The sequence below is a fragment of the Balaenoptera physalus genome (assembly GCF_965194825.1).
Source record: "Balaenoptera physalus genome assembly, chromosome: 9".
NCBI lineage: Eukaryota > Metazoa > Chordata > Mammalia > Artiodactyla > Balaenopteridae > Balaenoptera > Balaenoptera physalus.
Genome location: NC_138888.1, coordinates 21,274,107 through 21,302,026, shown reverse-complemented (window position 1 = coordinate 21,302,026; position 27,920 = coordinate 21,274,107). Strand labels below are relative to the sequence as shown.

The following is a 27,920-nucleotide window of genomic DNA, read 5'->3' as shown; positions in this document are numbered from 1 at the left end:
TTGATCTCTTTCCTATTTTAGTGCATCGAGAGTTTTTTAAAAAACATATATATTAAGTTAGATTTTAGAACTAGTTTCTTAATACTGTTAAAATAGAAAGCAAGTTTTGGTGTTTGCAGGATCAACTTTTGCTTATCAGGAAAAGAGATGTTCGTGGAACACCTACAGGGTAGGTATAAAATATTCAGATCCTCTTATACTGTTTAACTAGGACCATAATTCCAGCTAAATTGTCATAGAGAAAACATGTATTAAGCCATTGAGTTCTGCATGTATTTTTCCCCAGTGTTTTGTTATGTAATTTTTTAAGCATACAGAAAAGCTGAAATAATTTTACAGTAATACCCATATATCTACTATCTTTATTCTACCATTAACATCTTACTTTATCACATATCTGTCCATCCATGGAGTCATCTTATTTTTTGGATGTATTTCAAAGTAGGTTTATAAATGTATTTTCATTTCTTACCAACACCCATATGGAAACATATAAAACACAAAAAGTGAAACAATCCCACAAAAAAATGTTTGGCTATTTTTAATCCATCTTATCTGAGTTGGTGACTGAAGAATATAATACTCCAGTTGTTGGTACTTTGGTGCTTTTCTTTCTTCTCCTTTTCGCATCATCCATGAAAGGCTCTGGGCAGCACTTGGCAGGCAGATTTCTTGTAGTGCCCACTGCTGTTAAACTACGTGTATCGTTTGTATGCTTATGGCAAACGCTTTCCGTGGCTGTTCTGATACCCGCCCCTCTCTGCTCTGAGGAGTTACTGAGGGTGAGATTTGTCAGTGAGCCAGTCACTTCCTTCATGAGTATCCCTCCAGTCTGTTTAAAGTGACCAGACGTGCTTTCATCCTACTTTATAATTAGCCCTCTAATAATTTTTTTTTAAAGTTCCAAAAACTCGGTGAATTTTTGTTTTGTTTTGTTCGTACTGCACGGCTTGTGGGATCTTAGTTCCCCCACCAGGAATCAAACCCAGGCCCTCAGCAGTGAAAGCACGGAGTCCTAACCATTGGACAGCCAGGGAATTCCCTTGGTGAATTTTTTAAAACCAAGTTTAAGGTTTAACCTTGACTCTTAGTAAAAGATTTAACAATGACTATTTAATAAGATTCCTAGGATCAGTCACGTTGGCCTTCCTCCACCTCTCACCCTCTTCCTCTAACTTCTTTAGAGGCATAATTTCGAATATGGGAAATCTAAGGAAGTCAGTTCCTGATGTTAGAGAAGAATTCCCAATTGGTAAAATCCTGTTTATTTACAGTTGGCCCTTCTTTTTTTAAATATCACTGGCTGACACCTAGATGTGCAGTGTGCTTCATAAAGCAAAATTATCTAATATTCTCTTCCAGGAAATTATGTTTTGTGTATTTCTTGAAAATTGGAGCATTTGTTAGCTTTGAGTCATATTAGATATCCAGTATTTTGTCTTTGGAAAGTACCTTTGAAAATGTAGCATAATCATTATATAGGAAGAATAACTGAAATGTTTTAACAGTTATATTATTCTTTTTATTAATATCATCAAAGGCCTGACCTTGTAAAGTCCTAGTTTGAATCACATGAACCACAAGTTTGGTGTTTGTCTATTATATATAATTTACAATCCACATGCCTTATCCAACTCATATAATGTAATTATTTGGGACTTCCCTGGTGGCGCAGTGGTTAAGAATCTGCCTGCCAATGCAGGGGACACGGGTTCAAGCCCTGGTCCGGGAAGATTCCACATGCCTTGGAGCAACTAAGCCCGTGCACCACAACTACTGAGCCTGCGCTCTAGAGCCCGTGAGCCACAACTACTGAGCCTGCGTGCCACAACTACTGAAGCCCGCGTGCCTAGAGCCCGTGCTCTGCAACAAGAGAAGCGACCGCAATGAGAAGCCTGCGCACTACAACCAAGAGTAGCCCCCGCTCACCGCAACTAGAGAAAGCCTGCACACAGCAGCGAAGACCCAGTGCAGCCAAATAAATAAAATTAATTAATTATTTTTTTAAAAAAAGAAAAGAGAGCAGCAGATGTCTGCCTGCATTCTGAGTCTCCCCACTTCCTTTAAAAAATAATAATAATAAAGTAATTATTTGACCCTAAGGATGTGTTTTAAGGCTATCAAAGGATATATTGCAATATATTTTTTGAAGCAATTAGAAAAACCTACAGTATTTTCAGAGGAAGAAATCTGAATTATAATCAAATTTTGTTTGACACTCACAGGCACTTAATGAAAGCATACTAACTAGTTATTTCTTGTCTTGCAGGGTAATTTCAGTTTACGTTCATTCTTTGTCTAAATAACCAGACTGATCATCCTCTTTCTTATAAATTAAAATTAGTATTTCAGAAGAATGTCAAAACTTTTCCCTGTCCAGATAAGGAAAATTAATAGAGAATTTAGCATGTTCAGCTAGCAAATACAGATGTTGCAAATATTGAATACTGATACTGTATTCACAATAAAAACAATCTTAGTGCTAAGAAGTCTGTTTGAATTTTAAAAGTAAATCTATCTGTTACAGAGGAGACTTTTCTTTTTCAGCCTTTTGGGTGAGCCTTTATACAGTGTGATTTTCCTTCAGTAGAATTCATAACAGCACTTTCTAAAAGATATTCTTTCATAAGCATTGGTATCCAAGAATCTATGCTCACTTATCAAACAAAGTATGAGCTACAGGAACCAACAGAGAGAAGTTCATCAAATAGCAACCATTAAATCCTGAGCAGTGTTTATTTCTTTTAAAATTCTGGACATTTTTTTCTTAATTCCATCTGTTGGACCACGTTCATTTGAGTTGGCCTTTAAATTGTACTACTTGGTGAAGCACTAGAGAAAGAGAAGACTTTGGAAAGTTAGCATCACAAGAAAATAAATCATCTCCATCAACCATACACCATAACCCCATTCAGAACATTCTGGTTTGAAAGCAAAGTCCAAAGAAATGATTACATTCTGCTTCTGTGGAAACCAAAGCAGACAAATCAAGTATTTTGCTTGGATTTGAATGGAAATCAGCAACTCAGACATGCATCAGGTGGTTCTAATTTGTTCTTTTGTTGTGATTCAGATTTTCACACAAAGGCCAGATCCAGTAGTAAGTTTTTATCTGAATTCTGATAAACTGTGCTTATAAAAGCCTATGAGATGATCAGCAATGAGAGGCTTTCACTGGAGTATGGGCACTCTTGTGGTTTTTTCAGAATAGAACAAGAAGTCAGGAAGCAAAAAGTTTTACAATTAGTAAATAAACCAATCCTATAAGGAAAAAAATAATATATTTGTAAATTAATGATTGATTCTTCTGCAGAATCTTTCGATAACTTTTTTAAGATGTTGGTGGAGTGTTTGATCAATATCCGTGAAGTCAAATAACTGTGGCCTGAGCTACTTTTCTGATTGTATAATCTTTTATAGTAACTAAGTCTTCATGCCTTTCCTCCCCTTTCCCCCCAATTAATAAACAGAAAAGAATGAAGAAGAAGAGCAAGAAGCAAAAATGGAACTTAAACGCAGACTCAGCAGAAAGGTGATGAAATTATGATGGTTACTGAGCATGTGTATTTTGAGATATACTTCATTTTTAAAATGCAAATCCGTGCTTTACATGTAAATCTGATATTTAGGAATAATTATTCCTATTAGTCTATTGACTAATCACAGACATTAAAATCAATGTAATGTTTACAATATGAATTATGTTTATATTAATGCATAATATGCTAATTTTGAAAAGTCGACAGTCAAAAGTTTTAAATTGCATTTGCCAATTATGAAAATAACATATAATCTGTGTGAAATTTTTTTAAACGCCAAAAGGAACAAAAAAGACTAGAAAATCATGCAGACGTCTCCCATTCAGAGATAACCATTATTAACATTTCAATGTATAGTTTGTAAAAATGCTCACTGTTTCCATGCAGTTTTGGAAACACTGAATAAATACTTTGTTATTACTAAAGATTCTGAGCTGGGTGAGTAATTTATTAAGTGAACTTGATCATCCAGCTTGCCTGCTGCAGTGCTACCCAAATTGACAAATGACTTACCTCCAAAACTCAGACCATTGTTTCTACCCATTTATGAAAATATAAATCTGATACCAGGGCCCTTGCTTTTTTCGGTAAGTGTTAAAATAATAATAATCTTTGGAAAAATTAAGCACTATCAGAGTTTATATTTCATTATAAACACCTTGCTCAAGACCCTGGTGGGGGGCCTCCATCTCCCTGTGCTCAGGCAGGTCTGACCTGCCCCCCTTGGCGTGTGCCTCAGGGACCCGCACTCGCCCACAGTGCTGTGCACAGGGCCTCAGGTTGAGCTGAGAGGTGGCCGCTAGGCCTGGGTCCCCCTCTTCACCCGGTTCCCAGGCCCCACCCCCCATCCTGCCGAGGCCGGGGTGGGGGGCCCTCTCAGGGGTAGGGGGGGTAGGGTCCTAGCCCCGAGGCCTCTCTGTGGCTGCCCAGGGTAGGGATCTAATTTATTTATTTATTGCCTGGCCTGTGTGCTCCACGGGGTGGCGGCCAAGTCAGCTGTCCCCCACTCCCAGCCACTGGAGTAGAGTTTCATGTGTTTCCCCCCACCCCGCAGGGACACACGGCGTGTCTGAAGGTGTGCGGGAGGACGGTGACGGGGAGATGGCAGGAGAGGGAAGGTGACCCTGAGGGCGAGGGCCACAGATGCACACAGCTGCTGCAGGGGTGGGGTCTGGGGCAGAGGGCGTGGCCAGCTCGCCCCTCCCCGTGGTCCTGGGGTGGCCGCCCGCCCACGCACGCACGCACGCACGCTGCTCCCGTCCGGCGTCGCTGGCCTGCACACGTCTGCCCTGTAGATACTGTACGGAGCTGGAGTGTCGTCCAGATAGTTAATAGAGCTGCTTCTGTGTAAATGCTATTTTAAACACTAAAAAGCATTTAATTTTATGGGGAAAAAAAAAAACACCTTGCTCAGTAATTCTTCAGATATACCTTTCACAGCTGGATAAAGCAGGATGAGTAAAATATGACATCTGCAGCAAAGAGTGTGATCTGACCCACATTTATTTGGGCTGGCTGGGGAGTTCACAGCCAAAACATTGCAAGGCAGAAAGAAGAAGCACTCCATTCCCATGGAAATGTTGGAGACTGTATTTTGAGAGGTTTTGGTTTTGATTTTTAGGGAAAAATAGCCTTAATTCATCTCTTTTTTTCCTCAAAGATCCCAAACATCAAACAATAACCAAGTTAAAAAAGACACTATAAACTGAATTTTTTGAGATGGCTCTTCTAGCAATTCAATGGCCATTAAGTTACCAGCTACAGATAAGCGGTAATCCCTCCTCCTTGCTCCAGCTCACCCCTGTCCTACATATAGTCTTTTCTTAATCCAGTTGGGTCCTTCTGGGAGACAACAGAGCTGCCCTACCCCCACTAGCCTGTACCACACAGAGCTCCCTGCCATAGGTGCAAAATATTCCATAGCACTAATAGCTACCCCGTAACTGGCACAGCCCTGAAGGGCAAGACTAGATGGAGAACTTCTGACCTCTGTGACCATTGGTCACTTGCATTTTGGGAAGTCCCCAGAAGCAAGGGTTTCTCTACCTTCTTAACCCTACTTGCCCTAGAGAGGCAGTAAGAAGCTAGCAGTATAGATAGGACAATAACTGAGAGTGTAACAGAACCACTTAGATTTTTCCTCCCTTTGTCCATCACCTACCAGGGCTTTATGAAGATAGAAGGAGCCGCCGTTGCCATATCCCTTGTCGAGTAGGCTCAGGGTGTAGACCCAGTCCTAAGAATCCTTGAATGCCTTGAATGTTAGAGCATTGACAGTTCAGCCTCTGGTTTTACTCAAGAGGAAACCAAGGAAAGGGGAGATTTTTGACCACAGAAACATCAGTTTTTGCTTGTTTGTTTGTTTGTTTTGTGAGAGTGCTTAATTTTTCCAAAAATTGAACCCATGCAAATAAGGAATGCCTCCAAAGAGGACCACTTAAACCATGGATAGTCTGGCTGTATATAGAGTATATGTATGGAAAGAAAAATACTGAAAATGGACCCGATGGGTAAAACATAGGCCTGGGTCTACCTGTCTGACAATACTGTGACACCTCCCAACTGAGAAAGGCCACAAAAGCATGAAACTTAATAGCGGACAGTAGATCATGCCTGTTCAACCAGGCGCCAAGTTTCTTTAGTCTCTCAGGACAATCTCTGTCTGTTCTTGGGCTTGAGAAAGGACCATGAGAGGAAAACAAATACAGGGCAGGGTAGATTAAATATAACCATAAATTTGAATTTGACAAAAACCACAGGGGGACTCCAAGTTATTAGAAGTGTCTTAAGGTTGCAGCTGGGTTTAAGCAGTTGTGGCCTCACTGAAGTGCAGTTTTCCAGTGCGTCCCCCCTCCTCATTGCTGCATATCGGCTTTTCTGGCCAAGGGTAAATGTGAGATCTGGACCTGTGTCCTTAGACTCTCATGGAAGACTGCCATAGGCACACCCTTCACTGGACCATTCCTTTGTTGTAACTTTGTGCGTTTCTGAATATGCAGGTTTAATATAGTAGGCACAGAGATTTTTATTCTCATTTCTACAAGTTGTAGGGCTTTTGTCTTGATAATTCAGTCTTCAAACCAGCCATCCCCTATCTGGATTACTATTGTGTCTGTCCCCCGTGTCAGAGATAACAGGCACCTTTATCACAATGCCAGGCAAGGTGGGGAAAATAGCATAATGCAGATGGTTGCTAAAGACTGTGACCTATCTAACAATGGTGATTTTTATAGTTGCAAAATTAGGGCACACTGCTTTCTAGTTCTCATTAGAAACTCCCAAGATGCTGCTGCCTTCTTTTTTTTTTTTTAAATATCTGAAAGTGACCTTATGTAACCATAACTTTGAAGTACTCTATAGAAAACGTGCCACCATGAGGCTGTAAATGGTTTACTGAACTCATCCCTATCCTCCTGCAGCTCAGCCTGAGACCCACAGTGGCAGAGCTGCAAGCTCGAAGGATCCTGCGGTTTAATGAGTATGTAGAAGTCACCGATTCACCTGACTATGATCGCCGGGCAGACAAGCCCTGGGCCAGGTTAACACCTGCAGACAAGGCAAGACCTCAGTGGCTTGAGCCATGATTTTATTTATGTATGCTTTTATTGTTTTTCTAAAAGCTCCAATACCTACTTACTGCCTACTTAGTCATCTTAGGAGACTAGGTATTACCAAATATCCCAATAATTTTCTGCCTTTGATTATTTAAGACACTTAGTTGATACATTTAATAATATCAACATATTTCTTTCAAATAAGTCTCAGAAAAAACTTGTTCTTTGTTACCATATAACCTGCCTGCATTCATACCTGGATTGGGGTGGGGCATGTTTCCCACAGCCATGATTTATCCTTACTCATAGAAAATACAACTTATACAAGTTACTCTTTTAAAGGGATACGTTAACAGTGGAAAAGGTATTGATCTCTAATCAAGGCTGGCACACTTTTTCTATAAATGGCCAGAAAGTAAATATTTTAGGCTTTGTGGGCCGTCCAGTCTTTGTTGCAGTGGCTCAGCTTTGCCTTTGTAGCATGAAAGCAGCCATAGACAATGTGTAAGTGAATGGATGTATATGTGGTCCAATAAAACTATATTTATAAAAACAGATGGGGGTGGTGGTGGGATGAATTGGGAGATTGGGATTGACAGTATATATACTAATATGTATCAAATAGATAACTAATGAGAACCTGCTGTATAGCACAGGGAACTCTACTTCACAGTAGAAACTAACACAACATTGTAAAACAACTATACCCCAATAAAAATAAATAAATAAATTAATTAATTAATTAAACCAGATGATGGGCCACATTTGGCCTATGGGTCATGGTTTATCAACACTTAATCTATATCATGGCTCACAGTTCAGGATAACTGAAATATATAGAGGGTTCCATCATGAAGAAAGACTAATTATTTTATGAGTACCATGGTTACATAAAGAATTTTGCCAACCATTTGTTTGTTCTTAAATTCTTCACTTTACAATTTTCCTGATCTCCCAAATAATGGTTTCTAATTTTTTGTCTCTAAGCAAAATTCCATATTGAGTAATCTCATGCCACACCCAGCCTTAAAGCTAGAACTAAGTATTTAGTTACACTCTGTGCTGATGCCCTCTAATAGGAGATTTCATTCTGTAGAGCACCTACTATGTGTCAAGCTCATATTGGAGATATAGATTCAGTAATTATTAGCTCATAAGAAGAAATGAAAACTAGAAAGGAGTAAGATTACAAAGGAAGAATGTGCAGAATGGAAACAGAAGGGAAGGAGGCTGGGAATAGAGCCCGAGAAACCCAACACGAAGAGACATTAGAAAAACACTGAAAAGAAATGTCTGTGAGATGGGGAAAGAGAAGATGTAGCCCGGCAGCCTAGAAAGGGGAGTGTCAGCTCACAAGTGGTTAGTAACATAGTGAAAGGAGGCATTTTAGCTGACTGACTGTGGTGGGGACCATGAGAATAAAACACAACCTCAAGAGTCTCGCTGTGAAGAAGAGGTATGATAAGGTAGTCACTTGAGGGAAAATGATTGTGGAGGCTGAAAGCTTGAGTGAGTAGAATTGGAAAATAAGAATATCAAGGGAGTGATTTTTTAATTTATGGGAAATACCTGAGCAATCTTTTATGCCATGAGGAAGGAGCCAAAAGAAAGGGAAAGTTTGCCTATATAGGAGAAAAAGTCAGTAAGTGATAGAGTAGGGCATAATCAATGGTGCAGCAGGTCAAGGATTATGCAGAAAAGGCAAGGAGGAAACCCTTGAGGTTGGGATGGAGAACACAGGCTGAGGAATGTGCCCTGAAAAAGGAGGCTTCCACCAGGCAGGTGAAATCCCTCAGATCGAGGGCAGCCATGAGGGCGTGAAGAAGACTGTGATACTCAGGTCGTGGGGCAAGCTTACCATCAGTCAATACCACGTTTCCTGTAGGAAATAGCAAGTTTATGTGTTACCAAGAATTGCCTGTAAACTACTTAATGTGATTTCTTGCCCTTAGGCAAGAGCGACTCAGGTCAGTCAGTGTTATTCAGCTGACAAATGGGCTGCTCTGGAGGGTCCGAGGTGGCTTGTTTACATATCTGGTGTCTTGGTGAGGATGGCTCAGAGGCTAGGCTTATTAGCAGCTGGGCTCAGCCGGGGCTGTCCACCAAAGCACCGACATATGGTCTCTTCAGCATGGTGGCCTCAGAGTTGTCAAACTTCTTACATGGCGGCTGGCTTGTCCCAGAGCAAGTGCCCCGAGAGAACCAGGTAAAAGTTGCATGGCCTTATCTGACCCAGCTTTAGAAGGCACCCAGCCTCGCTTCCACCACATTCTGTTAAGTTCCAGGCAAGTCATCAGGTCAGCTCAGATTCAAGGGAAGAGGAATTAGCTCTGCCTTTCAGTGGGGGAGTGGTGGCAAGGTCATATTGCAGAAGAAATGTGAGCTGGAGTTATTATTGCTGCCATCTTTGGAAAATGCAGTCTGCCATATCCACCATTCCCAGTTATCACGTTACTCAAACGTTGGATTTCAGAAAGGCAGGTAGGGCGTGGCCAGGTAAATGATTAAAATCAGAGTAAGTGCAAAGTATACAAGCAGTGAGAGTCTAAATGATTAACCACCCTCATATGGAAACTACATTTTCCATACTCTAGAAATAGTCCTTCCTAACTCTTGTCTGTTGGTGGAAGGTAAAGTTTGTCCACCTCTAGCTATAACAGAGAGGATTTTTCTTTTTAATTTTGTGTTGAAACAAAAATAGATTTTTGTGCTGGACTTCTAGGCTGCAGGGGAGATGTACTTGGTCGAGTTTTCTTCTACAGGATTAATGTCTCTTCACGAGTAATTTGAAGGCACATGACTTTCACATCTCCCCTGCAGATGGAACCCTGAGCCCCAGAGCACAGCCAGAGGCCCTCCCTACTCACATCTGAGTCTCATTTTCTCCCTTTGGCATTGTCTCTCCCATTAACCCTGAGACTTTTGAAGGTCTAAAGGACTGCATTTTTAGAACCGGATTTGTATTGTAGGTTTTTTCTCCTTGAAGAAAAATAAGAATAATTTCTTTTAGAAAGAAATAAATGTTGTATACTTTTAAAAGATAGAAAATAGAAAAAAGGCAACAATGTAAAATGCTTTTAATGTATAGTACTTTGTATATACACAAGTGACTTGTGTTTATTGGCAAAAATCAGAATATTCAAAAATACAAGAAGAGGAAATAATAATTACAGTGCACATCAATGCATGGTATTTTTAAGAATTTCTAAAAATACTGTTTTCAACCTAACACTGAAAAATATAATCTGTTTTCTCTAGATGTTAAAAGATTTGTATAATGTAATGTTATTGCCCAGAGATACTAAAACTATCAATAGTCTTAGTATATATTTTATTTTAGAATGAAAACCCATGCTAATCATTATTATCATAACAAGCATTTCTGGATTTCTGTTGCTTTTTACTTTAAAATATTCATAATATATGATGATAAGATTTATAATAATGTATTTTTTCAATAAGTTAATCAATATAAAAGCGTATAATTTACCTTTATATTAAAAAAGAATTTTACTTTTTAACTTTTGAACTATATATCCCATTTAAAGAAAAAAAACTATTGAAAGTAAATATTTCTACCTCTGCTTTCAAAATAAACACTGAACTTCCTGCCAGCCTAAAGGAGCCATCCTTCTCTCTCTTTTCTTAGTACTATTTTCTTAGCCCCACTAAGATACCGCTTTGCATTAAAAAATTTTTTTGAACTTCAAACGTAAAGAAAAGGGGTCAGTAGCCAATTAGTCAATAACCAATCAATGCCCATTCTATGAAAACACTGTGCTGGGTATTCTGGGGAATCTCATAGACCTGGTAGTCTTGTTAAAGTGCCCAGAATGGGAAAGAGAAGTAGTGGGGAAAATGCATTATTAGTGGTGAACTTGATTGAGCTTAAATCACCTTTAACATAAAATTTTTAATTTTAGAATATCTGTGCTTGGGTAGAGCACTAGAAACAGCTACACATATAGTAAGATATCTGTGGCCTCTATAAGATATATATGGCCTATATAGATATCTGTGCTGGAGTAGATGAGCCCTAAGGTGACAAGTAGAGCCAGAGAAGGCCATCAACTTGGCTTGAAGACCAAAGCGCCCACAGCAGTTGCCATCTCCCTGGGGTAAGCCGTGGAAGTTCCATGTAGAGAGGAGAGGGCAGGCTGTAGAGCAGGGAGCTTCTGGGTTTGATTCCTACTTGGCCACTTGGTAGATGTTTGACCTTGGCCAAGTCATTTAACTTGGGTTTCCTCACTAGTAAAATAGAGCTAATTATATCTATCCTGAGAATTTAGTAGATTATCTATAGAGTTCCAGCTCATCAATAAATGATAGCTCGGGGCTTCCCTGGTGGCACAGTGGTTGAGAGTCTGCCTGCCAGTGCAGGGGACATGGGTTTGAGCCCTGGTCTGGGAGGATACCACATGCCGCGGAGCAACTAGGCCCGTGAGCCACAACTACTGGGCCTGCGCGTCTGGAGCGTGTGCTCCGCAACGAGAGAGGCTGCGATAGTGAGAGGCCCGCGCACTGCAATGAAGAGTGGCCCCCACTTGCCACAACTGGGGAAAGCCCTTGCACAGAAATGAAGACCCAACACAGCCATAAATAAATAAATAAAATTAAAATAAATAAATAAATAAATAAATGATCACTCTTACCAGTATTACTTTCATGGTCAGGCTTGATAATCTAAGCTTTGTTCCCCATTGGTGACATTTTCATTACTCATTGAAGGCTTAGTTTACAGTCTAGTCTAAATTTATCCAATGAAAGAGAATCCAGAATTTTTCAGATGATACATGGGTTTGTCCAAGTTACTCAGTAGTCTTTTATTAAAACCCTTTTAATATATTAAATATTGTCTCAGATACTGGGGACATAGAGATGAATAGAACATACCACCCTCCCAGGAATGCACTGTCTAAATAGGTCCTAGGGAAGACTGAGATTTTAATTCCATACAGAGATGTTCTTTGGCTTATTCATGGTTGCCCAGGCAGCAGAGAGTACACTTATCTAACCATGGCGTTGAGCTTGATGAGTAGTCAAGAAATCCCCTCCATGTTAAACATCAGATTTTTATCAAAGAAATAAGCAAAGACATCGAAACGATGGGAGTTCTAGTTAATCCTCATAGCTCAGGTTATTGGAGAAGGCAGCAAGTCCATATATTCAACAAATCACCTCTTGCTTCTGGCCAGGCTGACCCCTGAGCTGACTGGGAGTGATAAGCAGACCTTCCATCACCAGTCATCACGAGTCAATCTTAAACTTAGTTCCAGTCATTTTTGTTTCCTTTTTCCTTTCTATAATTCTCATGCTACCAAACAACACTACATATTTGATGCCAGTACTATCTCTTGTGGACTTGTTTTGTTTCAGTCTTAGAAATACCTAGTCTTGGCCGAATGACTCCCCATTGTTGACCCAACTCAGCACCATTCAGACTTCAATCCCACTACATCAGCCTACGTCTTTCTATCCCATTATCTTTCAAAAAAAAATCAGTCCCATTTACACTTATGTGAAGAGTTATTAGACTTAAACTCTGGTCTCGTTTGTATAGAAGGGAGTTAAGATTATAGTACATGTATTTCCCTAACATAAAGGGTACTTAATTACTTTTTGCCTCTCAAAACTCTCTCAGGAAACCTTCTCTTTAAATAGTAAGAAGGGGACTTCCCTGGTGGTCCAGTGGTTAAGACTCCACACTTCCACTGCAGGGGGTGCAGGTTCGATGCCTGGTCAGGGAACTAAGTTCCCGCATGCTGCGGCCAAATAAATAAATAAATAAATAAATAAATAAATACATAGAGGAAATACTCTTGGAATAAAACTGCGGTCTTCAGTGAATTTTTAAAATGAGTATTGCATTTCTTTAACTGCCTATAATCACATCTTCCTGATATATATATTCAAACAACCAGCCCCTGTAATTTCACATCACATTCATTGCCTATAACTGACTCATCATTTCTAATTACAAGCTAGCACACACAACATGGAGATCTGAGACAATTATCTGGATGACTTAGGCCCAGAAGCTCATTTTATTGGAAAGAGCATGGGACTTGAAGTAAGAAGGCCTATCTAGCACCATACGAAGTCACTATAGTATTACTGACTGTATCCCCTGTGCTATACATTACATTCGTATGACTTATTTATTTTGTAACTAGAAGTTTGTACCTCTTAATCTCTCTCACCTATTTTACTCATCCCTCTGCTACACCCCTCCCACCCCCGGCGACCACCAGTTTGTTCTCTGTATCTGTAAGTCTGTTTCTGTTTTGTTATGTTTATTCATTTGTTTTGTTTTATAGATTCCACATATAAATGAAATCATCTGGTATTTGTCTTTCTCTGTTTGACTTATTTTATTTAACATAATACCCTCTAGGTCCATCCATGTTGTTGCAAATGGCAAGATTTCATTCTTTTTTATGGCTGAGTAATATTCCATTGTATATATGCACCACATCTTCTTTATCCATTCATCTGTCAATGGACACTTGGGTTGATTAAGGAAGACTTTTTGATAGATATTAATTGGTGATGAATATAGAGAGTTTTTGCTATTTTAGCTGGGTATCAGCCAGATACTGGTTCTGGGTATCAATTTTTACAGTGAGTGAAACAAAGTATCCTCACTGTTGATCTCACTTGTGAAACAAGATATATAGTCTTATCACAGGGAACTTGGGCCCAGAAATATTTCTGTACTTGATTCATCCTCTTCCAAAAAACCATTAGCAAGAACCACTGCCACAGTCCCCAGCCTCAGGTTCCTCATAGAAACTACAGGGGCTGAGGAATATATTTGGAGAGACAAACAATCTACGACTATAGGATTTAAACATAACATTGAAAGCAGCATTTGGGAAAAGCTTGTATATTGTAGAGTGATAGCTAGTGATGGGAGAAAGCCAGAGAGAGGCCTCAAGACTTTCTTCTGTCTTTTTCCTTTTCTAAAATACATCATTTTCCAACCACAAAGTAGATTTTCTTATCTCTCTGTAAAGCCATTCTCTGTGGTTTGTAATGTCATTCTGTTTCAGCTGAAGAGTCCATTTCTCAGAGGTTATGGGGATGCTTTTATTAGTTATTTTTTCATTTACATGAGGAAAAACTTCTTCCTAGAAAAATTAGGAAATAAAGATAAGCACATAGTTGAAACCGAAAAACCATCCATGATCCAGTCAGTATTGTTCATATATAACTAATGTTAACATTTTGATGAGTATCTCAGCTTTTCAACCTGAAAGGACATAGCATCTCTTCCAACCCCAGCATGTACATGACATGGATTATGTGTTCAATAAATAGTAATAGTAATAGGATTCTACTTGATATTTTCTTTGAGTGGCTTGAAGTGTTGTGCTGAAATTTTTAATTCTAATTGTCTAAACTTTCAATATAAAAGAATAAATAGCAATTGCCTTCTCTTTAGATCTGTGGCAGCTCGTCAAAGCCATGTTGCTATGGGTGGTATGACATGCAGAACTTTCATAGGAAAATGATATTGTTTCTCAAAAAAATCTCATGACCTGTGCTATCCTTGTGGTCATCGAGGATGGGGGATGTGGGTGACTCATAGATCAGGCCCCAGGGTGAGTTTGGCAAAGGCCTTCTTCATCTCTGCCTTGTCAATGTCACCTGAAGGAAATCTGTCCTGGTTTTTGTTGGCTGTAGTATAGACATTTCATTTGTCATACCTTTACCTAGTAGAAATTAGAAATGCCTTTCTCCAAGACATTTCATCAAAGAATGTCTGCTTCATTGATACTATGTATACTGAGGAAATATGTGATCTAAATAACAATTCAGTTTATCTATTTTTTCCTATTTAGGCAGCAATAAGGAAAGAGCTAAATGAATTTAAAAGTACAGAAATGGAAGTTCATGAAGAGAGTCGACAGTTTACCAGGTAGGTAAACAAAATGCAGTTGAGCAAATTAAAAATGAGTAAGATGGTAAATTTTATGTTACATGTATTTCATCACAATTAAAAATTTTTTAAAAATATTGTTTAACACAACACCATCTAGCGAACATTTCTAAAATTAAGTCTTTTTTTTTCTTTCAAAGAAGTCTGAATCATTCTAAAGGGCTATGTTTTCATTTCTTTCTTAATTTTATTTTCTGGCCCCAAAAGCAAGTATCAGCATCATTTATTCTGCTCTTGAAGAGACTCAGTTGAAGTTTTATACCCAGAACCGATGCTGGTGAGAGCCAGTGTGGGCACATATGTGTCTGCTTTGGACTCATAACTTAGGGAGGGTAGAAACTCAATTTTTAGAAGACGTAGCTTAGAAAGGAATCCGATTTTTACTACTGCCACAGAAGATCACTATACTCCTACCATTTTTCCTCCCAACACACTTCAGTTTCACAAGCTGCTAAAACCAGAAGGGACCTGAGTGATCATGTAGTCTGACCCCCCTACTTCACAGGTGTTCTTTTTATTTCTCTCATGGGTTTACGTGCTTTGTTATATGTAACAGGTGTTATATAAGATTTTTCAAAGAATTTGCATGTGAATCAAATCTTTGAAACTTGAATTGTTAAAAAAACATACCAGGACAGATGATTACGTGAAGAATACCATGGCAGGTCTTGCTGGAAAGCAAATGCTGATCCCAGGACTCGAAACAGCCTCTGTAGGGCAGCCATGCATCATATGGTGCAGCAGCATCTGCAGTGGTTCCTGTTGGTGGTGTGTTCCCTGCTGGGGACCGTGTCCCATGATAAAGGAAGTGGTGATGTATCTTCATAATTTAATAGCAAATCCCTTCCCTGAGGTTTATGGGGGCCTGCTTGCTCCATAGCTATTGGTCCTATAATAATGTCTGGCATGTAGAAGAAACTCCCCTTTCTCCTAGGGATAGTTCTTCCTTATTTGTTTTGTTTTCTCCTGTATCATATTTCTTTGTAAATGCATGTAGGGCTTTTAGACATCCTGAATATATAGACTTTTTCTCGATTTGTGAGCTTTATCCTATCATAATGTACTCTTGGACCCATCACCTTCCCATATCAAGCAGACCTATTTGTCCTCTCCTTTTCTCCCTTCCACTTCTGGGGTCAGGAAGAGTTCATGCTAATATCTGACACTGTGGTCACACTTCTCCAGTTAAGTTGATCATCATAAGGCAGCTGGATATTTATGGTGACATTGAGCTGGCTGGGACCTCCGGGAAACTGGGAAGATGCCATGTTTGTGTCGTTGAGTCCTGACCCTGAGAGTCCTGAGATGTAGTGACCGCACGCAACCCAGTTTTTGACATTCAGGATAGTTTTACGTCTGTATAGTTTTCCTAGGAATTGTAGTAACTAATTAACTCATTTTCATTTGATAGCATTGTGTGAAGAATAAATTACAATAGAAAATAATCAAATTTTTAAAATGCACTTACACGAACGTTCTCATTTTATGAAAATTAAACATTTATACTCAAATAGGTCCTTCTTCTTTTGTTGTACACTGTGACCAAGTAAAAAAAGTAGGACGTAGGGAGAAATGAAGTTCATTTCTTTTTTATCTATGTGTTCTTATGTACACAAATAATATATTCTAATTAAGCATTCAAACATCACAAAAATCTATCAAGGAAAAGTGAAAACTTCCTTCATTCCTTCCCCAAATTCATCCCCATTCTCACAGGAACCACTGGTAAAAGTTTGGTGTAGATCTTTGTAGACAGTTTTCTGTACATTCACAAACATGTATATATATGTGATATATGTGTACGTACTTATATACATTTATGTACCCCTCTCAGTTATACACAAAGACAGCATCTAGAAAATCTGTCCGTGTTAGCATATATTTCATTCATTTGAATGACTCTATGGCATTTCATAGATAATACAGTATGCTGTAAGTTGTTGAACAATTATTCTATTGATGGATGTTTATGAAAATTTCAGTTTTCCATTATCTAAACAATGCTACCTTGACTTTCTTTGTAAAGACACTCTTTTGCATACATGACAATATTTCTGTAGTATACGAGTATTTGCTATATTCACTAAATATATACTTTTTAACATTTTGAGAGATTACTATTCTCTCGTCTTTCCAAAGGACACAGTTTTCATTGCGACCTCCAGTTTATGAACATGACTGGTCTACTCACCTTCATCAGCATTTTGGGGTGGTGGTGGTTCTAAAGAATGAACAATAATATCCTATTTCATTGATTTCTATAAGGTTAGGCATTGTTACATATTTTTATTGATTTTTTTTTAATTTGATGTGCTTTGACCAGTTCTCTTTGGAGTTGTTTGTCTTTTTCATATGGATTAGTAAAACTTCCTTAAATATCGTGTATATCAGCCCTTTGCTATATGTGTCACAGTACTTTCCCCCAATCTGTAGTTAACGTTTTAACTCTTACGGTCTTTTGTTTAAATTTTTGCATATTCAAATTTGTCTATATTGTTATGTTTTGGTTCATTATTTTTGTGTCTTATGGAGGAAGGCCAAGATTATAAAACTTATCTTTGATTTTTATATGTGCTTTTTAAAAAATACTTAAATCTTTAATTCATCGGCCATTTATTTGTATGTATGACTCAAGGGAGTAAACTAACTTTACTGTGTTCTATTTTTGTTGTTGTTGTTGACTTTCTTTGTTCTAAATCAATAATCAATTGTCCCTATGCCATTTGTTTCCCCCTTTATGTGAAATTCTTCTTATTAAAAGAAGACTATTAAGGATCAATTTCCAGATTCTGTATTGGGCTCTAATGAGCTGTTGTCTTTCCTGGCACTGTGTCGCACAGTTTAATTAGAATAGATTTGTAGTATATTTTTAAATCTGATGGAGTCTTTTTCACCTTTAAAATTCTATTGGCTGTTTTTCTGTATTTATTCATCTACAGAAATTTGGAGTGTTTGTGTGTGCCGTAAAATAGTCAATTGTTATCTTCAGTGTTTAAGCAAATATTAATAGATACAAACAGGGATGACTGCATTTCAAGAGAAAATCATAGGCTTTTTTTCTTTTTAACAGCTGATACAAAGGTAAGCTTTAAAAGTTTTCCCAAAAATGTATTGGTTAACACTCTTTAAAATGTCTTTTAAAGACACTGGTGGGGGAAGGGGTGAATTAGGTGAAGGGGATTAAGAGGTACAAACCTCCAGTTATAAAATAAATAAGTCATGAGAGTGTAATGTACAGCATGGGGAATATAGTCAATAATATTGTAATAACATTGTATGGTGACAGATGGTAACAGACTTATCATGGTGATCACTTCATAATGTATAAAAATACTGAATCACTCTGTTGTATATCTGAAACAAATCTAATATAAGTCAATTATAGTTCAGTTTTTTAGAAAATTAAATTTCTGGATAAGGAAAAATTAAATATTCATATCACTAAGACAAATATTCCTTGCTTAAGTGTTCTTTAAAACTTGGCAGTAAAGCAAATGTCTCCTGTGAGTTTTCCATCAATTTATATTACATCATTAGAATTGTATTCCAGTAGAGAAATATTTAGGCTCTGAGACATAAAAATAATACTTATGATTTTTTAAGTTGTTTTCAGTATTTCTTTTAAAAGGTGAAAGGTTTGGTAAATACTGCTGAGTCGTATCAAAATAATACAAACATATGATAATGTTTTACATTTAGAGAATTGCTCATGTAGGAGATGGTGGTGCCCTTAGTCTCAGCCACCCTTGGAAGGAATAAACATGCCACGGATCATGACCTGGCCGTTTAATTGCAACCCAGATAGAGAGCAGCTCACTTATTAGCCTTTCTCATTAGTGCCAGATGTTATCTCCTTATATCAAGTAAGCCTTCCCTTCAAAATCTAAACCTATTAACTGCCTGTGATTTAGAGTGGTTCATAAAAGGGTTGAGACAGCCCTGCTTCTTCTGCCCAGGCACCTCTTTCTCCAGTGATGATCTCCCACACAGTGATGTATCAGTCAACACTGGAGGATCCATTCCTATATGTAGCTTCCTTTGCTTCTGTATCTCTGTAGAGAGTCACAGAAAGCTGATAACATTGGTTGCCCCTGGGAGGGAAATCAGATGACTGGGGCAGGCATGGTGGGGGAAACTACACTATTCACCCTTACGAACCTTTTGAATTTTTGAAACATAAGAATTTATTGCCTAGTCAAGAAAAAAAAATTTAAGAGAAAGTAATGAAGGATCCATTTCCGAAGTCCTCTTTGTGTAAATGAGGAGTCCATCATGGTGGCTTTTCGTGAATAGTGTGCTGGCACTAATACGGTGGCACGCCTGCTCTTCCTGTACCGAGAAGACACCTCTGAAAACTCCATCCTGGAGCACGTTCTCTGCATGTTTGACCTGAAGAGGGATTGTAGTGATCCATTCTTTCATCTAATTCCCCCAGTTTCTCCAGATGGCTCTTGGAATTGGAATGCATTCTAGGGTCATGTGAGAAACATGAGGATAAGTGGTCCCCATAAGAATTCATCCTTTGGCCTGCAAAGTACCAGGCTTTAACCTCTGTTCTTTAGAACACTTGCTGCCTATCCAGCCACATAATGTTTTTTCTCCCCCTCAGCAGCTGCCCACCCAGCCTACTGTTCAAAACCCAGAAGACCATTTGATGGGCACTGTTCTATTAAATGGGGCCATTGCATTCTGGAAACAGATCACCATGGCAAAGAAAACCCACTTCCCTTTCCATAGTAAATGGGATTTCTACAATTTAAAATAATTCTCTAAATTATAAAGACATGTAAATTGTTCGAAAAAAATTTACGTAAAAACTAAACTTTAAAATGGTTACAGCTGAGTGGTAGGATCTATGGTTAGTTATAACCTTTGGATATTTTCTGATTTCTAAATTTTTTAACATGTCAACATGTATCAGATTTATAATCAAGAGAGAATATTGCTTTTAAAAATAAACTTTGAATTTTGTAAATAAGAACATTCTTAGAGTGTGCAAAGTAGCGTTTTCATATATATAATTTTATTAGCTTTTAAATTATTTGCTTATTATATTAAGCAAAGGATCATTAAATTGACAACTCTTAGGGTCAAAATGGGCCTCAAGAGATTATTGGCATAATGTTAAGTGGAAAAATCCAGATACTGACTAAAGGTGTGTGGGTATGTGTGTGTGTGTGTGTGTGTGTGTGTGTATATATATATATATATATATGGCAGTGGTTTGTTTTATTTTAAAATTCAGATGCATAGAAGAAAAATTAAGAAACAACGTTAAAACACTCAGCCATAAAAAAGAATGAAATATTGCCACTTGTAGCAACATGGATGGACCTACAGAATATCATACTAAGCGAAGTAAATCAGAGAAAGACACATATTATATGATATCACTTAGGTATGGAATCTAAAAAATAATACACATGAATCTATATACAAAACAGAAACAGACTCACAGACATAGGAAATAAACTTATGGATAACAAAGGGAAAAGGGAGGGTGGGAGGGATAAATTAGGAGTATGGGATTAACAGATACAAACTACTATACATAAAATACATAAGCAACAAGGATTTACTGTATAACATACAGAACTATATTCAATCTCTTGTAATAACCTATAATGTCACACAATCTGAAAAAATATATATATATAACTGAATCACTTTGCTATATACGTGAAACTCCAACAGTATTATAAATCAACTGTACTTCAATGTAAATAAAGAAATAAATGCAAGTAATGCCAAACCTTATAAAAAAAAAACTTCTAATGATTTGTTATAGAGAGAGCCTGTAGGTGTTTTTTTTCCTTTTCTCTACCTTTCAAATTTCCTAATGTAGCTATGTTGAGGGGTGTGTGTGTGTGTGTGTGTGTGTGTGTGTATTTAAAGAAATTTTCTCATTCTGTGCCACCTTAAGTTATTACTATCCAATGTGGATTTACAGATAAATTAAACCACTCTTTGAGCTTCTAGATAGGTTTATCAAGATGTGACATGGCAGGAACTACACCTGTGACCTCAGTGAACATTAATTCAGGGGCCCTCCACAGAGGAATGAGAAGCCTGCTTCTGCATACTCATTTCTCTCTTGGGTGATCCTCTCTTGGGTACTCCATTTATTTGCCAACTGGACAGAAACTAAAAAGAATTGCAAAATGCTGCTTCGACCACCAGAGTTGCAAGCATGGCTCCCTATTCAGACTAACAAAATCCCATCCGGCATGTCATCTGACTTCGGTTGAACAAGGAACAGTGGTTTAGGAGAGTCTCCTCATTTGTTTAACATAAGTGTATGTGCCATGACCATTAACCCCTTTTAAATAAAGGGGAAATGAATTATGCAGGATTCCTGTATATATCAATTAGGAAATTATAGGAAAGTAATATTTTACACTTTGTGAGTAATTTCATATTTTATATTATCTGAATGAATTTACAGGAAGATGAGGAAATTTTTATGTATTAATTTGTAGAGGAACTGTTATGGAAAATAACTATCTTTACCTGAATTCCGTAACTTAAAATTACCTTTTTCCTCCTATTCACTCCCTCTCAACAGTATGAAAGTAAGAAAGATTTATTGCAGTTTTAACAAGAAGAAGAAAATATAGATAACTTCAAATTTGAGTTTCAGGAAACTTCTGAAACAAGGGTGGATGAAAAGCTTAAGTATCCTGAGAACACAGTAAACCTATTTATTGCTTCATCAACTTGGAGCCTAAAGCCAAAACTGTCATTCTGTCAGGTAGGCAAACTTCCCCTGAGGTAAAGCTGAACTTCATGTACCTTAAAATGAATGCAAACCACTGAGTAGTACCAAATTTAAGAATAATTTGCATTTTCAGGACCTCTAACCATAAAATTTTAGAGTTGATTTTGAAGATAAGATGCCTAATTTAAATAGGATATAAATGTCCTTTTCTGATTGGATAGTACAAGAAAATATACGGGTTTTTTGACCAGATCTGGGCAGCACATATGAAGAGAGGTTACATTTCTTTTTTTTTAATTTTGGCTGCACTGTCTTAGTTGCGGCACACGGGATCTTCACTGCGGCATGTGGGATCTTTTAGTTGCAGCGTGCCAACTTCTTAGTTGCGGCATGTGGGCTTCTCAGTTGCGGCAAGTGGGATCTATTTCCCTGACCAGGGATCGAACCTGGGCCCCCTGCATTGGGAGCGCAGAGTCTTACCCACTGGACCACCAGGGAAGTCCTGAGGTAGCATTTCTGACCCCCGCAGCTTTGTCAGCATATTATTGCAGTCACGGTATTGGTTAGTCATCTTCTTTTCTTCACCAACGTAGAAGCTGTGCTGATGGCCTGACCTTCCAACAAAATCCAGTCTGTGAACTCCTTCTCTAATGGATCCATGGGCAAATAGTAGCAAATTGGAGTGTCCTGCTAATTTTTGGAAATTAAAAGCAGGACACTTTCCAGGAAAATGCTGGGCTTTAAAAGGTTCTAAATCTCTCCTGGTCCACTGGCTACTCATTTTGTTGCCCAATCTGATTCTTAATTTACCTTCCTCATCCCAGAGACATTACTGATGGGAAGAGAAAGGCTCTCTTGTCAGCCTTCCCCACACTTGTCCTTTGAATCCAAGACCAAGCGAAGATTAGGACATTATGGAATGTTTAGTGTATTAAATCTAGCAAATTTGGAGAAGCCTAAAACATTTGCTAAATTAGATGAGTTTGTATTTAATTCCTAGAAAAAAGAAAAATCTAACAAAGAGGGACCTTTGATAGTTCATGGTGTGAAGATCCTGCAGGTGCAGTATGTTTGTCTGTATTGTCAGGGCCCCCAGGGCTCCTGCTCCCTCTGTGTGGTATGGACGTTGCTCCTGTGTCCTGCACAGAGGGAAGCTGCTTCTCATTTCATCCCTGAGGACACCACTGGGCTTGCTTTTCTAGTAATTGCAAAGTTTGTCCTGAGCCCATTCTCATCTAGTTTCCTTTATGGCAAAAGGCAAATGTGTTTGAGACAACTGTAGCAATCAAAGTGTAGCCTGGAAATGTGGACCAGGACTTTTCTCTGGTCAAAATGGATCAAAGCTGGCAGATGTAGAAATCCAACTGATTACCTTTTCCATTCCATTCTACCCAGAGGACACCGAAAATACCCTTTGAATGAAAGCATGGACGAAGGCATGTTTTGATCTCATAGTCTCGCGTAGGTTAAGAATACAGAGTCTCGAGCCTAGCGTGCCCGCTTACCAGCTCTCTACCTTGGGTACATAACTTAGCATCCCTGTGCCTCAATTTCCACACCTGCACAAAGGGGATACAGGAGTACCTACCTCATTGGATTATTTTGAGGATTAAATGAAGTAATATATGTATAGCACTTGGAATTGTGCTAGGCACATAGTAAAATTTAATACAGTTAGCTATTATTATTATTATCTGCCTCTCTTTCTTTCACGTTTTATATAAAAAGTTTGATTTAAGAGGTTTTCAGTTACTCTTGAAATATTTGTATAGAATTTCCATAGTTTTCTTCAGGTTATGGTTGACTCTTCCTAGAAAGAATGATGGAATGTGCTGATGGGTATCATAGATTAGTATATATTGAGTTGTAATTAATGTCAGGGAGTCTCAAGATTGAAATCTTCAGTTATATAGAATTATTTATAGAAAAAGTTGTCAAATAACTAAGTGCACCTGTGTATATGTACTCAGTTGTTCATGTGTTCAACAAATATTTATCAAGCACAGAGAGTGAGCCAGACTCTGTTCTGGACCCTGGGAATTTAGAACATGTCAAAGTCTTCACTCTCACATGCTTATGTTCTAGTGAGGAGACAGACCATTAGTAAGTAAACGAATAAATAAACATGATCATTTCAGAGAGTGCTAAGTGCTATGAAGAAAAAATAGGACACTGTGCAAAGGACAAGGGTGGATACGGATAGGATGGCTAAGAAAGGGGTCTCTTGACGAAATAAAACTTATTCTGTGATTTACATGACAAGAGGGAGCTATCAACACTGTTGGGGGAGAGGAAAACACTCCCCCTAAGGGGGTCAGCTAATGTAGAGGGAAGAGCTGGTGCAAAAGGTCTGAGGCGTTAAAGAATTTTGCGTGATCAGCGGGCAGGAAGAAAGCCCAGGTGACTGAAACAGTAATGTTTTCTCTGTTTAACACATGTAGAACATGGAGGTTCACACACCTGCCCAAGGTTGTGGTCAGGATAGAGTCGAGAATTGAACTCATGGTGGAGTTTTAGTCACAACATGGTTTGCTAGTTTTGGAAAACTTGGTATATCCTATTTTTATTTTGACTTTTGGAAAGTCAAACATGCAGAAGTAATATCACAAGTTCCATGCATCCTTCACACAGCTTCTCCAATTAGCAACTTATGGCCAGTCTTGTTTCATCTGTTCTTATGTCTTTTTCATTTTTTAATGCTTTGATTCAACACAGCAACATTTATTAAGTAGTACCATAAGCTAGATATTGTATTCTGTGAGTATATTAAAGTGAATAAGCCCAAGTCTTTCCTCAGCATCTCACGATCTAAAAGGAGATGCACATCTATACAATACACGTGCGCACACACACACACAGTGATCAATAACTGGTATAAAACAAACATTATGGGTACACAGAAGAGAAAGTAATTAATGCTTTCCTGAGAGGTGGACAAAATGGAGTTTGGGGAACTCGCAGAGTAAGATTGTAGGAGGTAGAGATGGCAAGAAAGGGTAATGGAAAAAGAGAGCATTTGGGGGGCAAATGATTGGAATTTCGGGTACTTTGGAAGTAGTGGTGGAGTTAGAAACATGGGTTGGGCCACCTCCTAAAGATCCTCAATCACCACTCTAAGACATTTAAATTTTATATTGTTGGGAGTGGGGAACAGTGCAGTGATATTAACAAAGAACTGGGATGACTGGATCAGTATTTATGATAATAATGCCAGTGGCAGTGTGGAGCATAGATTTGACCTCCAAATCCATGGGCCTGAGACAGGGAAATGAATTTGGAGTCTAGGCAGATGAAATGCTAAATAGAGTTGCATAAAATTGTTGAATCACTGAAGTAGGCTGAAGAGGTGGATCAGATAAAGCCTTCTGCAGAAGATGGCTTTTGGCCTTGATCTCAGATATGAAAACATAGATGGAAAATGAAGGGAGGGGGTTGCAGTAGAAGGGAAGAGCATGTTCAAAAGCAGAGGGCCACAAAATCACAGGGAATGTTCGGGAACTCGCATGAAGGGACATGAAGCCAGCCAGCTAGCTAGCATGCTGTTAAAGTAGTGCCAGCAAAAGGTGGGGAGGGCTTGAATGAATTCAGGGACAGGCAGTCGGGGCAGGACTTGGTGACTAATGGGGTATGGAGGGTGAAGGAGAGAAATGAGTTGCAATCTTAGGTTTCTAGACTGAGAGTATTTTAAAAGGTAGAACATTTAACAAGATAGAAAGTATAAAGGCAGGTTCACAAGAAAAGGTAATTTGTATAGCTGTACACATGCTTAGTATGTTGTCTGTGGAACATTTGGAAGGAAATGCCTGGCAGGCATTTGGAAACTCAGGTGTAGGAAGTATCAGTACATTTGGAGTCATGAGCAAGAGGTGATGAGAGGCTGAAACTAATGAAATAGTGACTATTTGATGGTGTTCTCCTTTTATAATGACAGACCAGGTGTAACCAGATCCTTTATGAAACACCTCACTCTGCTCCATATAGGTCAGAACATGACCCTCCAGAATAGTGCTGTTTTGTGTATTGATTGCTCCCTATCCCGGATGATACAACCAGCATCTTTTGTAGAGGGGCTGGCTCTGCTTTCCCACGTGACGTTTATAATGGTATCCTGTTCTGACAGTAACTTAGAACAGTAATTCAGGTGGGGATGCTAGAGCTGCCTTTGATCATAAACATTGCTGTAACTTACGCATTTCACTGAATGCAGAGTTGTGTTTCTCTACCATCTCACAGAGTTTCTGTTTCATATTTCAGGTTTCATCGTCCATAATGAAGTGCGGGACTCTTTGGAAACAGACTGATCATCTTTGGGGGGGGGAAATCCTCGCTTCCTGAAAACCTGATATTGCACTGGGATTTGAATGTGTGTGTTTCCGTTTAACTTGGGGTGAAGGAAGCGTGTGGGACGTGCTCCCCACCTGTACAGCCCGGATAGGCCAACAAGCAAAGGGAAGGGTGCAGCGGCTCTGCTGTCCAGCATGTGGATTGATGGTAAGGGATACCATGGTTACGCCACTTATTCTTCATCAGGAGTTTTAATCAAAGAAGATGAGCAGAAGACAATCGCTGGTTCCCTGTTGCCAGAGAAGCCACATGTAAGAGTGCGAGTTAAAGAAGAATGGGGAATGGAATTTCTGAGCACTGGAGAGGGGTGGGGGGTTGAAAATCAGAAAGCAAGAGAAGTACTTCATTACGTTAATGAAAAGAAGAAATGGAAGCTTAAAGGTATTTTCAAAGTAGGCTTTTGGTAGTTGAGAACTTATTAAGGGATTTGGGAGTTTAATCACCCAAGGTGGATTTCCGAAAGACCTGACCCTAGAAGAATATTCTTGTTTCATCATTATATTGGTACAGTATCGTACCATTATTTTTTGTTGTGCCAGTGAATTCAGTTGCCAGAAATGAGTCTGAGTGTTTTCATGTATCTTTTTCTTAAATGCGAGAGGCTTTTACTGACTCTTAATAAGCATGCTTACCCAAATTTTGTTGCATGCTTTAAGTAGCATAGCTATACATACTTTACATTTTTTTTAATACTCCTTACCTAATGTACCAACCTTCCACAAGGATTATAGGACTGGGAATAAAGTCAGATGTAATTATTCGACCCTATAAATCTGTAACAGGCTTTAGAAATAAATCTTTTGGTCTTTCCCTATCTTGATTATCTCCAAAGTTGAAACCATCATACTTGATCTAAGGAAGATAATATCGACAATCATGGCACCTTTTTAAAAAGTCTGAATCCAAAGTTAAAACTTAAGCAAAATGCAAGTTTTCTGCCAGCAGTTAGCTCTGAATAGGAATGAAAAGAACTACTTATTTTCCATGCTGCATTAAGTTGGATTGCTGCTATTAAAAAAATAAAGCACATGGATTAAAAAAATACTCACCCAAAGACTTAAAAGAACAGAAAATTTCTGCTAAGTTGTAAGTGAGGAGAACCTCATTTGATATTTTAAGAGTCTGCAGATTGCATCCATAAATATAACATTGACTTTCAGTGCAAAATAATCAGTGAGATTAAAGTTATGGAAGATTTCCCTATGAGCCTACAGTCAATATCGTTTACATTAAGAAGTCCTCTATTGTCATCTTACTGTTTTCCATGGAGTCACGGGCATAATATGGCTTCTGCTCCCAAGTACATATGACCATATGTAAATACCACCTTGCATTTAATTGTTCTTTCATGATTGTTTTGTGCCCCTTTTATTAAAAACACATGAGATGTATAACAACAAGACATGACCTAAATAGACTTTATTTTATTCTCAGAGTTTGGACTAGGATTTTCTGAAATGATTCTGGTGCATTATATGGAAAACTGTAATTTTCTATTTCAACCGAAAAGCAAATATTTAATCTGGTGGACAAATTTGGATCCTGCCATTCATTTACATTTTAAAGAACCACTTAAAATTGGATGATTTTGCTTCAAAAATAAAAAAAAATTTAGTCCCACTTAGCCTATTACAAAAAGCCAGGACCATTTTATAACTAAGAAAAGTAGCCAGCGTTGCTGGCACCTCTTGCTGTACTCAGCTATATGCATTAATAAAATAAACCTAGAATTCTACACTATTGTCATTTCCTTGATAGAGTAAGACATATTTTTGTTTTGAAAAAATTTTTCTGCATGCCCAAGTGTCTTTCTCTGGCTGAAG

At 38.4% G+C, this 27,920-nt stretch overlaps 1 protein-coding gene across 9 annotated transcripts in view; it reads left to right on the top strand.

The window, feature by feature from the left end:
* Nucleotides 1–26,911, top strand: part of PHACTR2 (phosphatase and actin regulator 2) — a gene marked incomplete at its 3' end in the record, with an annotated part of 253,202 nt that extends 226,291 nt beyond the window's left edge. For 4 of the 9 annotated variants that reach the window (XM_082474586.1, XM_082474588.1, XM_082474591.1 and 1 more), the window contains 3 exons: nt 3,471–3,532; nt 6,959–7,096; nt 14,938–15,018. In XM_082474586.1, coding sequence (XP_082330712.1) covers nt 3,471–3,532; nt 6,959–7,096; nt 14,938–15,018 — 281 coding nt within the window. Of the gene's footprint in view, nt 1–3,470; nt 3,533–6,958; nt 7,097–14,937; nt 15,019–17,174; nt 20,547–26,007 lie in introns of those variants that run through there. The other 5 variants (XM_082474585.1, XM_082474584.1, XM_082474590.1 and 2 more) reach the window with 5 other exon arrangements.
* Between the last annotated feature and the right edge of the window lie 1,009 nt (nt 26,912–27,920).